The sequence below is a fragment of the Vigna unguiculata genome, chromosome 1, assembly GCF_004118075.2.
Source record: "Vigna unguiculata cultivar IT97K-499-35 chromosome 1, ASM411807v1, whole genome shotgun sequence".
Classification (NCBI taxonomy): domain Eukaryota; kingdom Viridiplantae; phylum Streptophyta; class Magnoliopsida; order Fabales; family Fabaceae; genus Vigna; species Vigna unguiculata.
In genome coordinates this window covers 22310514-22327427 of record NC_040279.1, presented here as the reverse complement: position 1 = coordinate 22327427, position 16914 = coordinate 22310514, and the positions used below count along the sequence as shown (strand labels likewise).

The 16914-nt window shown below is 34.9% G+C and overlaps 2 protein-coding genes across 2 annotated transcripts in view; one reads left to right on the top strand and one right to left on the bottom strand.

Moving 5' to 3' along the window:
- LOC114173498 (alpha-mannosidase At3g26720-like) overlaps positions 1–10965 on the top strand; it is a 30589-nt gene extending 19624 nt beyond the window's left edge. The window contains exons 23-29 of the mRNA XM_028057951.1: positions 5348–5460; positions 5543–5627; positions 9462–9572; positions 9646–9741; positions 9862–9909; positions 10352–10420; positions 10510–10965. Of these exons, the coding sequence (XP_027913752.1) occupies positions 5348–5460; positions 5543–5627; positions 9462–9572; positions 9646–9741; positions 9862–9909; positions 10352–10420; positions 10510–10761 (774 nt within the window). The 3' untranslated portion in view covers positions 10762–10965. The remainder of the gene's footprint in view (positions 1–5347; positions 5461–5542; positions 5628–9461; positions 9573–9645; positions 9742–9861; positions 9910–10351; positions 10421–10509) is intronic.
- Positions 10966–14541: 3576 nt separating this feature from the next.
- Positions 14542–15225, bottom strand: LOC114189712 (protein FAR1-RELATED SEQUENCE 5-like). Its single transcript, XM_028078371.1, has one exon. The coding sequence runs from the start codon at positions 15223–15225 to the stop codon at positions 14542–14544; it is 684 nt and encodes a 227-aa protein (XP_027934172.1).
- Positions 15226–16914: the final 1689 nt, after the last annotated feature.

Below are 16914 nucleotides of genomic sequence, written 5' to 3'. Positions count from 1 at the left end.
CCCAATTTCAAGTTTGGGTCAATTGGTGTACTTGTAGGCTTGCATGCTTTCTTACCAGTTTCTTTTAACAAATTAGTGATGTATTTTTGTTGAGATATGAATATTCCCTTTTTAGAATGGACCACTTCAATTCCCAAAAAATACTTCAATTTTCCCAAGGTCTTAATTTCAAAGTTCTTGGCCAGATGTTGGCCTAACACCGTTGTTGCTCCTCCTCATCATCACCTGTCACTATAATATCATCCACATAAACCAGTAACACTGTTTCTCCCCTTGACTTAGAGTGTTTAATGAACAGAGTGTGGTCTCCTTGACTTTGTTTAAAGCCTAGACCTATCATAACTTTAGTAAACCTTCTAAACCATGCTCGTGGTGATTGTTTCAACCCATACAATGCCTTTTTTAGCTTGCAAACAGTGTTGGTAGTTGTTTTTCCACCATATCTAGGGGGCAATTCCATGTAAATTTCCTCTTCAATTTTTCCATGAAGGAAGGAATTTTTAACATCAAATTGTTGCAAGTTCCAATCATAATTAGCTGCTAGGGATAATATCATCCTAACTGTATTCATTTTTGCAACTGGAGCAAATGTTTCCATGTAATCCACTCCATAGGTTTGAGTGAATCCTTTAGCTACTAACCTTGCTTTGTACCTCTCAATGGATCCATCAGCCTTGTATGTTATAGTATATACCCACTTGCACCCTACTAGTTTTTTCCCATTTGGGAGAGCAACCAAATTCCAGGTACTATTCTTCTCTAATGCTTCCATTGTGGCATCCATGGCTTGTTTCCATTTTTTATCACTCAATGCCTCAGATAAAGAGGTAGGTGTGGTTGTAGTGTTTAGGCTTGTGAGGAAGGCTTTATGGGTAGGTGAGAAGTTTTTAAAGGATAGGTAATTGGCTAGAGGGTATAGTGGCTTGGTGGTACATTTCCTAGTCTCTTTCCTAAGGGCAATTGGAATATCTAGGTTCTCATAAAGTGGTGTTGAACTGGATTCAGGTTCTTGTACATTTGGAAAATCAGAAGTGGATTTAGTGTATATTAAAGGATTAGGGGTAGTTACCTCAAGTAATGTTGGTTTGGATTGTTGGACATGGACAGATTCTGGAATGGCCTTTGTCTTCCTTGTATAAACCAATTTTTTCCCAAATCTTACATCAGCCCCATCTTGACTGGATTTAGTAGGTTCCTTTTCTGTTGTTACACTTTTAGTCTCTATTTCTGGTCCGAAACTTAAGTCAGGGAGCATAAGGAGTTCATCTTCATTTCTTGCAGTCTCCCCCTGAAGATGAGCTTGGTGGAAGTAACTTTGGTGTTCAAAGAAGGTGACATCTCTTGACACAAATTTTTTGGGATGGGGGGTGATAGCATTTATATCCCTTTTGTGTTGATGAGTATCCTATGAAAACACATTTTAAGGCTCTAGGATCAAGTTTACCTCTATCACCATTGTGGACGTGGACAAAAGAGACACACCCAAATATTCTTGGAACAAGGTGGTTGGAAGTGGACACATTAGGATAAAAAGAGGACAGAACCTCTATAGGGCTTTTGGAAGCTAGAATACTAGAAGGTAGTCTATTAATTAGATAACATGCAGTGAGAACAACCTCCCCCCAAAACCTCTTAGGAACCTTATGTTGAAAAAGAAGAGCCCGAGCTTGGTCTAGAATTGTTCAATGTATTATTCTGAGAATACAATTCCTATATACAAGGCTAGAATCCTATTTTAGGAAATATAATAATAACACCTAGACAATCAAATCCCTATGATTCAGGGATACCATCATACACTACAATTATAATCTGCTAAATAAGGAAATAATAAAACACAAATCCTGACAAAATTAATACAAATAATAAAACAGATTCTAACAGTCTCTTTGGTGAGTAAGCTAATTTATTCCTTTAACTCAAGAAGGAATAGTGGTCCCTCTTAGCAGGGAAGGAGGGTCTTGGCCATAAAGTGCTCTAAAAGGAGACATTCGCATAGATGCATTATAACTTGTGCTGAACCAAAACCCTACCCAAGGCAAGTGTAAACTGTTTTGGTTTTGTATCTGTTAGATATCGTAAGTAAACATTTAAGCACCTATTGACAACCTTGGTTTGTTCATCCATTTGTGGATGAAAAGCTGTGCTCGCCAGAGTTTGAGTTCCTAATGTAAGACCCTATAAAATTTTAATTTAGTAGAATAATGAAAATGAGTTAAGTTTAAATTATAAATTTTAGAATGAGTAAAATAACTTACTAGTTATATAGCTCATTTGGTTAGAGTATTTGGGTATCATATGGGAGGTATTGGGTTGAAGTCCCACCAACAACTTTTAATTGAATTGGGTGAGATTGAGTGAAATTGAATTTATAGGTGCACAATTCCTTAGAAAAAATGGGTATTAAAACAAGTATTGGAAGATTAATGAATTTGGACGTGAAGAAGAGCAATAAACCTGAAATAAGGCCTGAAGTAGTGATTAGGGTTTTTTTACTGCAAAAGCTTTGGGATAGTCTATATATTATGGGATAGTGCCGATTGAGAGCTTGTAGGGTAAAAGAAAGAGAGAGAAAAATACTGATTGTTTGGGAGTTAAGCGCAATACCGGTTAGCAAAGTAAAGTATCAAGAGTTAGAAGTAACAATCCAGGTAAAATGAGTTAACTAATTTAGTTTTTCTATGACAGATTTTGGAGTAGTTTTATTGGAATTTTAGTATTAATATAATATATAATTACGGTTTTTTTGTTTAAGTATTGCGTTTTGTAGCTAGAGCATAGATTGAAATAGGGATTTGATGATTATCAGACTATGGCATATGGAGATGCAACGTTTTCTTTTTTTGGCATGTGCAGTATGTTTCCGGGTAGAATTTAAATTATTTGGTTCTTTGAAAATTTGGGCTTAGGCACCATAATATTAAATAAGAGTATTTAATTTGATTAATGATAATTCTGTGGGGATTTATTTGATTATAGATAAAGTGATAAATTATGAGGAAAGGATATATCTCTTTATGGAGTAATCCGTGGGACACTTTCGATTAGATTTGTTAAAACCAACTTGAGTGTGCAGATAACACGAAAGAATTGGTGGACAGATAATGTGAAATATAATAATTATAGTGATAATGGAGTAAAATTTTTACTAGTATTATTATATAGATAATGAAGGTGGTGTGAATGTGAATTACCATTCGGTGAATTTGTAAGATCATGTGGTTGTGATGCATTAAAAGGTTGGGTTCCTGGAAGTTAATTGGTTTTGTATGTAGGGCGTACAGGTCGTGATGATAGGTGACAATAAATTTTAAAAAGATAAAGCAAGATAATGAATCATACGGGGATTGCTAAACAAAAAATAAAGTTGGATACGTATATTTATGGTTACTAACCTAGGGCTCTGTATTTTCTTCTTTTGGTTATATATTTTTATAGAAGGTTGGAAACTCTGCAGTTTTGGTTCCTTTTATGAATGTAATTACAGATTTTGTATTATTATAATACCTAAAGCATATAAAAGTTAAAGTTCGTTTGTTTTGGATTTTCAGTTGGTTGTTTTATTGTTTTATTTCTTTTGAAGAAAACAAAACATGGATAGCATTGACGTTGTAAAGATTTTTTTGTTGGTGAATAACGGTTGGTTGTTGCATTATACTTTCTGGATGCAGGTTATTATGTATATGCGGAAATGTTTTTTTTAGCATTGAAGGTTTTGTATTTGTTCCTTTATCTTTTTTTGGTATCATAATTAGTATGCGGTGGGGTCATATATATATATATATATATATATATATATATATATATATATATAGGAATATTTTTTATGCGGTGGTTTTGTATAATTATATACATTGACAGTGGAGCCTCCATATATATATATATATATATATATAAAAGGTAAGCTTTCTTTTTGTTAGCGTGTATATATAACATAAAGTTAGCATGTCTGGTGTTGATAATTTAATTAGAAGGTTTTGATAATTTAATTAGAAACTGAGTGAGTTATGAATACATAAGATGAATAAAGAAATAGTCTTTAACGCTGGAGAATTATATTTCTTGTTAAATGTGTGGTGGTTTATAGATTTTGTAGTGGTATTGTATGTGCAAGACTAAATTAATTTATATGTGTGGTCATTTAATGAGTTGATGCATGTGGTATTTGAGAGATTGGAAAGAATGGAAAGTGTGTCGTGTCTCAGCAAAAGGTGGTGGATTTTGCCCATAAGACTATCTGGGAGGGCACTAGGAAGTGAACTCCGTATGTCACTCTCTAGAGGTGAGTAAGATGGCTTTAGCTCTTTCGGAGTGAATGACTAGTAAACTCTATGTGGTGGTACTGCTGGTGAACTTCGTCCATTAGTCTCTTCAGGAGAGAAGTATGAAGTGTACTCCATCCGCGTCTAGTGGTGAGCAGTGAGGAGTTTTAACTTTAGTGGTGACCAAATGACTGGTAAGCTACATGTGTGAATTGCAATTGAGAATCTTATATTTGCTTAATTCTTGGAGCAAAAGGCCGGAAACTCTATGCGAGAGTGTGCCAGTAGCAAAAGTAATTTATCATGTGACTCTGTGAGTTGATGCCTCGTGTTGAAATGAGTTGTGTTTTGAATTATTGTGCGGTACAGCAAGTGCTATGAATGGTAGGATAAGATCACATGTGTGGTTAAAATGTTGGGTGAGGCATTTGATGTGATTTATATATTATTTTGTTATGAATTGTGTCTTGTTGTTTGTTTTGTTAGCTCATCTTTGTTTTGTTTGTGTTTGACTGCAATATTTGTATTTTTATGTGGAAGCATATGTTAGGTAGATACGAATGAAGAGGCACATAGTGAGGAGTCATATTGGGAACTATGTGGGGAGAGTCTGTTACTATTATTAGTTGTATTTCGGAAAGGAGTTTCTTATTTATTTAAACGTTTGTTTCAGTTAAGGTTAAGAATTTTAAATTTTGAAATTTGACAATATGCAGTGAATAAAGATTTTAGTTTCCGTTGTTAATATTGTGGTATCAGAATTAAGTAGCAGTGTTTTGGTAATTATCACTAACGTCCTGATCAAAGAAGTTAGTTGTAGTTGTCTAACCAAAGAAGCTACACTAACCAGAGTAAAGAACAAGTTATAGTTAATACTAACTAACTAACCAATATACAGAGTTTTACACTCACGTTGATCTTTATTCTCTGCTTCACTTGTAACAAATGCTTTCTTTTATTTTATTTTATTTTTTATTTCTTAAGCTTGTTGATTTGTTTGAAATATATATTTCTGCATTTTAGTCCATATGATTTGTTCTTCAAATGGATATTAATAAATATTATGGCTTTTCACTATTCTTTAGGTTAATTTAGGAATATATATTCAAGATAGTAGTGTGGAATTCTCGGTGTTGGTGGACCGCTCAGTTGGAGGTTCCAGCTTGCAGGATGGCCAAATGGAGGTGATGCTGCATAGGTGGGTTATATTGGTAAAGTTCAATAATGAAATAATGATTGATATTTACTCGGTTTTGTGATTTGGTTTTATATTTTGTCAGGAGGTTGCTTCATGATGATGCAAGAGGTGTAGGTGAGGTACTCAATGAAACAGTTTGCGTTGCTGATAAGTGCGAGGGCTTAACGGTTAAGTAAATCTTTCCGACAATCCATCTACAATTGCTAGCATAATGATTTCTGGTTGTTGTGTTCATTTGTGAGAGATTTTTCTGATGCTCTGGTAAGGTCTCATTGTGTTGACTTTTGTTGTTGAGAGATAGATGTTGTCATGCTGAGTGCAAGTACGCGATTTTATTTAGTTGATCTCTCCATACATACCATTTTCTTGTGTGTGGATCCTGGTCTGCTTGCAATGTACATTTAAGATATTATAAAAGTGGTTGTATGGACTACACAACAGGTTCCATCTTATAAGGATATTTTATTTCTATATACATGATATGATATGCCCAAAAATCATATTATAATAAATTTGATTTTAACCAGATATTTGTCTAATTATAAAGAGCCTAATTAAATAAGGAAATATATAAAAATATAAAAGAAAAATAAACCCTAAGAGATCACCTAAGATCTCTATATATTTGGCATTGTGTAATTTCTAATGCAGCTTGCTGTTGTATGCATTCCCACTCAGGATCAATGGGCTGACCTCTCAAGGAAGCCTCCCTCCCACATGGTCGCACTTTCTTCGAGACAAACTCCAAAGTGGCTGAGTTTTCTCGATTGCAGCCACCTCGAATGTTTTGTGGGGAGGAGTTAATGTTCTATTGAGGTCAACCTATGTCTGCTATGTCTCAGGCATTAGCTTAGAAGTACACGTCTGTTACGGGATTAGTCCGACAGCATTCCACTGACAGCTGTACCTGGCCGGAGCAGTTAGTTCATCTATAACCACTTCCAGTGGATATGTAAACACTATCAGTGTACTCTCTAGTTAATTGAATGAATTCACTTTTTTATTTAACCTAATCCATTTCTCTTCTCTTCTCTTCACCGTTAACAATCACATAACTCCTAATAATATATGCCTTAGATCCATCAATTGATCCTTCTTTATCCACTTTGGCTCTTGGTTCCCACCTGTTGAAATATTAGCCTTGTCCCAACGGAATTCAATGGCAATATTTTTCCTTCATTTAGGGCTTGTTTAAACCTTTCCAAATTTTTTCATCGGGCAGCCTATTTAATTGTAAAGAGAGGAGTTGAGATTTCTCAGTATAATCCTCTACAGAACCTGATGCACACCTTGTTAGGGGATGACTTGTTGATTTGCTGGAGATTAAGATTCTGATAGGACAATTTTTTCAGAAAACTGGGTTGGATGGAGGAGACAAAATTGCTGAAAATTTAGGAATTAGAGAAAGGAATCAAGTTGTGGTGTTGGTTAGGAATTTAGGGGAAATATGGGGCTGTCGGTTGGATGAATTTTGGGTGTGGTTTTAGGGTGGTTTATTCTTTGGAAAAATACAAAGAATTAGGATAGAGATGATTTTGGTTTTTGTTTAGGGTTTTAAAGGTGGTTGAGTTTTAAAAATTGGACTTTTAGGAGAAAATGGATCCAGGCAAGAAGAGATAGAATGGGTAGGATAGGTTCCATTTCCAAGGATGGAAGATAAACCTTAGGATGCTTACATCGGTTGTGGTTTTCCCTTGATATTTCTCTATGTAGAGTTCAATGAAGAAATTCAAGAATCAAGGAGATTATTCTCACAAAATTCAAAAAATGCCAAAATCTGTCATCTTATTTTTCAAAATCCAAAATAAGTACGAATTGGGGCAGCTACATAGTGCTTGTTTAATTCCCCTTGGATAGCCCTAGAGACTTCATAAAAGTCCCCTAAAAGCTTCCTAATTGCTCCCCTAAGCACTTCCTTAAAACTTCTCGTGTGGAGTTTTAATTTCCACTGCTGCGCCTTGCCTTAAATATTCACTAAGAGAACATGGAAAGACCTTGAGATGTCTCCGGCAAACTTTGGTCAGATCATAAGTTTGCTACATCAGCCCACTTCACAAGTAAAACACAAAAAAGCCCAAAATAAATCAACGAAAACAAATGCCAAAAACTAATGGTCCATTATCACAAATTTTATGCAATATAAAATGTAAATTAATTTGAAATTTCTTCTTGTCTTCAAGACTCATGGTTCTTCATTTAGGCTTTGACAATTCATTAATTTTGGCTCCAAGATCTTCAAGTTAGGGTTGTCATCTTTTTGTTGCAGAGCATTCCTAGCTCTTAACCTAGACATGGGCCTTCCAATTTCTTAAAGTGCTTTGTCCTTGATTGTCTCTTCATCAGAACCTAATTGTTTCGAGGTTGCTAATTCCTGATATGGGTTCTCAAACCCTCCAAACCTTTCAACCAGCTGCCGTTAATTTTCCCTTAAGTGAGGTCATCTTTTTTTTTTCTCCAAGGATTCAGTGGTTGGTTGAATCCATACTTAATTTAACCAATTTTATCTTCATTTTCGAAGCATTTTGCACTTCAAAAGCCTAATTCCTTCTTGGTGATCCAGTCCACTGGGTGTTCCCCATTTAATGGATGACAGTTCCATTTTCTTAACTGCTATACAATGCTCATCCAACCGTGAAATTCAAATCTGAACCCTAGTTGGAAAATTTCCCTTCCTGTTTGAATTATAACTTTCATTCCTTGTTCTCTTCCTGAGCAAACTTTGCACCTCAAAGAGAAGCCTCTCTTCCATGTGTGCAATCCTCTGATCCATATGCACCACATTATTTTGCAATCTAGTTAATTGTTCCTCTGGTACATCAGCACAATCAGAAACTCAAGCTATTTTCAAATGATCAACATGCTGGACCCAGATACCTCTTCCCATTGATCTGACAAGTTGAACCAAAATGATAGAACATTAATTGATAAGCTAAGGCAATATAATACTAGGAGGCACAGAAGTCGTACATAGCACAACAATATACTTGCCAAAGATAAAAGCTTCTAAAGAGGTATTCTCTGCCCACGAACTGCAAATGACAGCAGACTATCCTGATACATAATTGCCATCTGTTATTTTCCATAAATATCTTCAATTGGCCCTTCTAATACTGAACTAATGATGAATTAATGATGCTATACAACTTAAATTATTTTGTATCTCATTCTAATGATAATAATTGACTCAAGTTCGTCAATTATTCCTTCCTAACTGATGAGATTTCCCATAGGACTTGAAAGATCTCACCTCTGAGACTGAGAAGGATTTCCACCCAAAGAACTCAACCAAGAAAACCTTTCAATGTCTTGGCCAAAGAGAAAATCATAAGAAACAAGAGTAAAATGAAAATCAAATGGACAAGGCAAGAAAGATGGAAAAGCACACCACCACCCCTGCAGACTCCAAGGATAACTGCATTGTTAATTCACCTAAATTTAGTATCAAACTCTCAACACACTTAATCTCAAACAAAATCAAGTAATTTCATATATGTCATGTGTGAAAAATACAAGAGAGGAGTCTTTTATTCGTAGAATTAGAAGGTGTGTTCAAGAAGCTAACTAAAGGTGTGAAAGAGAAGTCAAACAACTAATCCTAAGGGAATGTAGATGGGTTTGGCTGGGATTATTGATGCATGAATGAGAACGATTGCAATTTCTTTTGGTTCATATAATCATGAAGTAGTGAGGTGCATGGACTAGCTTTAGCTACAAAGTAGTTGGAAATAGTTTTTGATATTTACCTACTTTGTTCTAGAATATGCTTGAAGTTTCTAGAATATTCTAACATATCGAACAACAAAAAGTTTCATTTTTACAAAAGAGATTGTCTATTTTACAGTCTCCAATTCCTTCCTCTAGCTTCTTTATTCTTGCTCTTGTTCATCTCTCTTGAGAAATTTTGTGGTACTCGTGACTAATCCATTTAAAATTTGTCTCCCATCAAAGCACCAACTTACCTTACCATTTACTAATAGTCCAAGTTTCTGTGATATGTACAGATTCAAGGAAAACTTTACCTTAGAATTGACCACAAAGGTGAAGGTGCCAAGTGGCGTCGTACAGTTGGCCAGGAGTTATATTCACCCCTGCTTTTGGCCTTCGCAGAACAGGTAAAATGAAGGGTGACCCACAAGAAGGTAGTAGCTTAATCATTTGAGTAACTGTCTTCCACTCTTCATGCAGGATGGGGATAATTGGTTACATTTCGCTACATCAACATTTTCAGGCACAGATTCTTCCTACAGTTTACCAAACAACGTTGCTCTTTTAACCCTCCAGGTGTGCAAGGAAGATTGGGAACATTTAGAGATAAAAATAGAATGAGTTTAAGATTCCCTCTAACATTTTACATTATCTTTATCTTTGATGAGTATCTATTGTTTTTATGAACTTCTGCAGGAATTTAAAAATGGAAAAATACTCGTAAGATTGGCTCACCTTTTCGAGGTATAGTAATTTCTTTTACTTATGTACTGATAATAATGAAAGATTTAAACTGATCCTTACAAAATGATCTTCCAAGGATTGTTTGCAATCTTATATTCTTAACCATGATTGGAATTATTTTCTGACACATACATGTTTTACTTGCTCTTAACCTGTGCTATGAAAATGCAAACATGTATACATTTCTATCAAAGAAACGGAAATAATATTTTTTACCTCACTGTTAGGGATCAATAGCAGTTTGTTAATGCTACCATAAACTAAGCTTAACCAGGCAAAGATATTAATCATATGAATGATTTATGATATAGTTTGGAAGCTTTAGGATGTACGACAAGTTTTCCATTGTTTTTATTAGGCACCGAATATCACATATTTTACTCTGTATTCACACATAACCTATATTCATGGATTGTTGTTTGGTGCCTGTTTACATATAAAGATTGGAGAGGACAATAATTACTCAGTAATGGCTAGTGTGGAATTGAAAAAGTTGTTTCCCAACAAGAAGGTAAGAGCGATAACTAACTACTCCAGGTTATGTTTTCACATATCATGTATCCATATATAGGCTTCCTTTTAACAACCCATCCTTTTCAGATAAATAAAGTAACAGAGATGAGTTTGTCTGCTAATCAAGAAAGAGCTGAAATGGAAAAGAGGAAGTTAAATTGGAAGGTAGAAGGTTCCACCGAAGAACCTAAGGTGGTGAGGGGAGGACCTGTTGATCCTATAAACTTGGTGGTTGAACTTGCTCCAATGGAGATTCGGACATTCTTCATTGACTTTAATCCCCTCCAAACAGTTTCTGGAGCAGAAAATCATATGGCAAATTATCGAAGCATCCAATAAAGTAGCATCGAAGCATTGTGTCTGGTTGCGATCTGATGATGTTCCATTGGAATGTATGTTTTCTTGTAAAAATATAAGTAAAAGTTTGCGTGGTTTGTGTCTGGTGACTGTTAAAACGAGGTTTCTTTAGCAAAAAGTTATAACCATTGCTATTGTAAAATCAAATTATTATTATGAAAAGCTTGGATGACAAGTCCTATGTCACATTGAATCCATACCTAACTTCATCCCTTAGAGAGAGCAATTTTCATGGAAAGGATAATCGCAAGACACCGTGAATACTAATAAAAGAGAAGCAACCAATAACAAAAGCTTTATACTTATTGTATGCACATATTCTCCTCGTACACTCCCATTTTTTAAAAAAATTGCTAATTTTGTCCTTTCAGCTTTATAACCAATTCAACCTTCAAAATCTCCGTTGATCTTCATTAGTGCCCTTGTGGTTTCTTGCTTTGGACATTGGATTGCACACTCTATATTGGATTGTTGAATAATATTACGAAAAAAAAAATTGCTTTACATAATCTAGAGGTCTTTTTTGAATTACATAATGCTTAGTGGACTATACAATTTGAAATATGAAGTGAATTATTGTGCTTCATCAAAATAATTAAATCTAGACCATTTCTTCACTTATAACAATAATAATTGTGTCATCCCATTTATGTTTCATAAACAAATATAACGGATAGTCTTATTACAATATCGTTTACCATATTCTCTCAAATCATAGAAAACTTTATAATAGAACCGAAATTTTTACAAAACAATGTTAAATAAAATTTACATCATAAAATATACTTCAGGCCTCCCTTCACATTCACATGACACACTTTCATATGGGGAACAAACTTTCAATGCAGTAAAAGAATACATTCACAAGCAAGAAAAGTAAAGCAAGAGGTTCAATTGAAATAAAGCATAAAATATATTTTAAAAGTTGTAGAGGTGCATGTATGTAGCAATTATAGGGTGTTGGAAGCAAAAGCCCCAACAATTGGTTAGGAGCCTCTCTCTGTAGACTGGAGATATATTTATATATATTGACAGTGCATTAATTTCTATATAAATATATATGTTTTATAGACATTTCATATAACATATGTTTTATATACAGATATTTTGACACCCATAAAATAAAAGACACTTAACTAACAACTAAAAATAATAATATTTTATCATATTTTTTTACTTTTAATTTAAAATTAATGAATGTATTTTTTTAAGGATGATAAAATATTATCTTCCTTTTACTTATATTTTTTATGCATTTTCAAATGGGTTAAGTTTTGAACAAATTCAAAGAAACAGATATCGCCTTCATGTAGAAATTAATTGCCTTTAGTATACACACATGTAATATAACTGGAAGTGTCATAAACCAAATATGGCAGCTGCGAGTGACATTGGACTTTGAAGACCCACATCGAAGAGTTTTGAGGATCCCAAATAAATCAAAAGCAGCATTCCTATCTGAGAGTGTATATGTCTGAGCAAAAATTGAGCTGCGACGGAATCTGTAGTTCCTTGAGATCTAAAATATAAGGTTCATAGTCATTATATGATGCTAGAAACATTAATAATAATAAGTAGAAAAAGCATGTGACTTTACCATATAATAGGTTGCTTCCATTCCTTGCAATTGCTACACAAAACATTTGCTTAAGCTGGCTTTTCAAAATCATATGACAAATATAGGTTTGCATTCAGATATTGCCAATTTGTTTTTAAGTTATCAACAACTTCTGATTCAAGAACTGTTTGTGCAGAAGCACATTTATTCAATGAATCTAACTGAGAGGTGCGCAACTATGAATTGAGATTATTTTCAGAATAGTGAAAAAATAGTGCATAGTTTCACAAATGAGCAATTGACCTGAGAGTATACAAGATGTATGATGATTGGAAAGGTTAGAAATGCTCTCGTCCAAACCCTAATGCTCTCGTCCAATGACTTGGACACAATGTAGTTTGATTAAGGATTGAAATTCAAATAGAAGACCACGACAAAGTGGTCGCGGAGGATCTTCACACAATCGTCCATGGTGGCGTCCCAGATGCGGATGGTGCAGTCTTCAGAAGCAGAACAGATGACCAAATGATTAGGGTTTTGTCGAGGCTAATAGCGTCCTGTTGTTAGAAAACTTCACACACGAGACAACGTTTTCGTGGCCGGTTAGGGTTTTCAAGTGACGGTACAATTTGTAGGTTGGTTGTTGTCGTCGCCAGCACCACCGTCATTTGCGGTCATCGCCATTCAGAAACTTGCTGAATTCCGAAAGCAATCTCGTATTTTAAAATAGCTAACGAACACAACTCTTACCTAGCATACCTTAATATAAAAAATGGAAGCGCTTCAACTAAGTGATAGTTGGAAATTGGCAGAATTAAATTTCGTCTTCTCCACCTTTGTTTGTGTTCTACGAAAGAGAGAAACCTTAATTGTTTGTTTGGGTGTGGTCTGCGGGATAGAAGAACCCTTTCTCCCTTCGCTTTTGACCCGTTGCCAAAGTGTCTTTACAAAACAAAACACAAATTAAAAAATTAAATACACTTCAGCTGTCAGGTCAAGAAGTAAGAGAAAGAGTAAAAAATGAGAGTTAGAATATCATTTTCCTATATAAATTCTGATAACATGATTTTAATAAAATGCCAGGGTAGTACACCTTTTTGTGAGCAACTATATTGTGAGTCTTTAATCCAAAATGGTGTCAATGAAAACTGTGAATAATATTAATCACTACTTCTGAAGTTGAACATAGTAAATAGTACTCAGTACAAATACTTTCACCGTGTGAATAAATAAACATGCCATTGACAAACACAAACTCTAATAGCAAAAGGTGTTTGGTTATGCCATGTTGGTCATACCAAATGATCCAAAAAATGTCGTTTGTTGTTGATACTAGTTCTTGAAAAAAAAATACAAACAATTAGCATATTAAACTATCATAAATATAAGGCAAAATTAAACATATTTGTACTGTAGCATACTTAATTATATGTTCTGTACCAGTAACGTGTTGATTACTTTCTATTGATGTTAAAAGTGATAAAAAGCCTATGCACTGGTCATCATAAACCTAGCCATGCTAAAGGGGTAATTATTTATTTCCATTTAATACCATAACAAGACATAATTATGAAATGAAAACTAACCATGTTGGTTGAGGTATCCCTTTGAGGATTCAAAATTTCATGAGCTGGTGCAGTTGAAGTTTGAAGTTCCCAATCCTAAAGTGCATGTCGACAAATAAAATTAACAACTGGATAACCTGCGTATTAAAAAATGGTACATTGAATACAACAAATAAATACATACAGTGCCATTTCGAGATGCTTTATTCCTAGCTGCCATAGATTTTTTTTTTTTTTTTTGCATATCTTCTCGACAGTTGATTGCTTCCTTGTACCTCGTGGTCGACCCTTTCTTTTAACATGAATTGGACTTCGTATCATTGTTTGGTGAGCACCAATATTAATTGGAGAAGAAATGTGCACATCTGCCTGTTCACAGTTTCTCAATGTAGTGGAACAAGATAAGGAAGGATTCCTTGATAATAAGTCTAATTGGGAACACAAGAATTATGTACCCCTCTCGCTTTGGCATGCAAACTCAGCAATGTCATAGAACCTCTTACACAATAAGTCATACCTATGAATAGTTGGTTCGTCTTTCTTAGTGTTATATGATGCTCTTATCAAAGTATGCCTTCACAATATGCGTTTGCTCCACCGACTCAAAATATACTTTTGTGATACAAATTTTACATCCTCTTAGGCAAGGACTATCAAATTGTGGCGGCAAAGAACTCCTCTAAACTCAAAAAGCCGACAAGTGCATTCAATGTCTTTTGTCATAAGATCAAATATAACTTCATTAAATTTGTCTGCACTTTGGTCTTTCCATATCAACGCCTCTTTAACAATATACTTTGCCTTACAACCATGAACTTCAACACTTTTGATATTACAATTCATTTTACACCTAAGCTCATTTTGCACTTCACCAAACTTCGCATGAGTGTATTCATCCTGAAATTGTCTCTCAATAAATGATTGAGACCCAGATGGAAGGGTAGTATTAGTAGAAGCGAAGTCTGCTTCGCACTCTTTCTCCGCCTTAGAACGAAGGGCATTGTCATATTGGGCAACAAATTGTTGGAGTGTGGTTGTAGAGTTCATGAACCCATCAAAGAAAGCATTCATTCCCTCACTTCTTTGAGTTGTGGACATGCCTGCCCAGAAATGACATTTCAAATAACAAGGAACCCATCGACGTCTTTCTTCGTAAAGAGTGTAAAGCCATTCATTAAGTTCTAGATCATACTTTTCAATGAATTTTGCCCACCTATTCTCAAAATCTTCAGCATTAGATGACTCATATACCAATTGTTTTACACCATGCTTGATTTCCTTGTATTTGGTATATCCCAGCAATTTTTCTGGTAGTTTTTTCATGATGTGCCAAAGGCACCAATGATGTCGTGTGTTGGGGAAGACAATTTCAATGACATTTTGCATGGCCTTGCATTAATCAGTGACAATTCCTTTAGGGGTTTTATTTCCCATGCATCGCAACCAACTTTGAAATAGTCACACAAATGTACAAGTGTCTTCAGTACATAGAAACCCACACCCTAATAAGATTGATTGACTATGGTGATTAACACCTACAAATGGTGCAAAAGGCATATTGTACTTATTAGTTAAGTATGTGGTGTCGAAGGACACAATGTCACCAAAATATGCACATGCAGCCCGACTTCTTCCATCAGCCCAAAATATATTGGTTATGCGATTATCTGCATCAACGTCAATTTCAAAAAAGAAGTCTTTGTTCAACTCCCTCATACTGGAAAAGTGGTTTAATAAAGCTTGTACGTCACCTTCCTTCCCTAAAGCGCGTCATTGCTGACCAATATAGTTTCTTGCGTCTCTTTCGACAAAATGTAAGTTCTCAAACCCCCCTGCATCACACACCAAAGAACGAAAGCTCTTGTGAATAGGCACACCCGATTCGTCATCTATGTCAAGTGTTCTTTTGGCTTGCATATTCAACTTCCTATTCCCAGGAATTAGTCTTGACTTGGAAGGACTTACGTTATGATTGTGTTCATGGACCACACTACTAATCATCCATTTATATTCTCTTCTAACCACAGTAATGCGCGCAGGACATTATTTTCTTTGTGTGGATAGTGTCTTCATTTCAGGTGGTATGGAGGACACACACTTTCCCTCCCGCGAACACACTAATGGAAGTAACATAATTGATTGTCATTGTCTTTTCTCGAAGTTCTGATTCTTGTCCCGAAACCATTTCTAAAAGCGTATTCTTTGTAAAATTTCTTGACGTCATCAATGCTATCAAAATACATTCCAACACAGGGAGAAACAACATCCTCAGAGTGCTTTTCTTGTCTTCCTTATGAATGCCTTCATCGTCGAAGATAGTTCTACTATCCCCATCTTCTTCTAATAAATTGATGTCCTCCAAACCTATTGCATTGTTTTCTTGTAAGTAATCCATCTACAAGTAATCCATACAAGTCCCTTAGGTTGGAAAAAATTTAACACATACTCATCTAATTTGTAATGCAGCAACATACATAGTAGGACAAAGTTACGTTTTATGGCCATTTTAGTAAGTTTCCTTTGAAAACCATACCTCATGACCTTACTATAGAAAGTATTAAATGCATTCATTTTTTAACAAAGAAAAAAAATAGAGTTATAGGTTTTCTAGTTATGTATTCACCTTCCAACAACGTCTACCACAATAGTACTTACCTTGATTCGTCGGACGGGTTTGTACAAAACTTCTTTGTGCAGGTGCGAAATGTTAGGTTCAACATTTATTGTGTTTTGCTATGGTTGGTCTCTCCTGCATTCAAAGCAATTTCTTTTTGAAGAAGGAGGTTGGACGAAGTAAAAGCCATTTAATGATCTCTCTGTTTGGTGGGTGAGAAGCAATGTAACAGGGCACACTCTTTCAAAGAAAGCATAATAAGACAACTTTAAATTTGCCGTGTTGAAAAAACAATTGAAGGGCATATTGGTCATTTCGGGTTATGTTTTAAACTCTGATGTTATCAATCCTTCTACTTGAACTATAAATATGTAGGTGCATTCTTCAATTATTGCACA

What these genes read in the sequence shown, in the direction of transcription:
- LOC114189712 (XM_028078371.1), bottom strand. Translation starts at nt 15,225, where the DNA reads ATGAAAAAACTACCAGAAAAATTGCTGGGATATACCAAATACAAGGAA.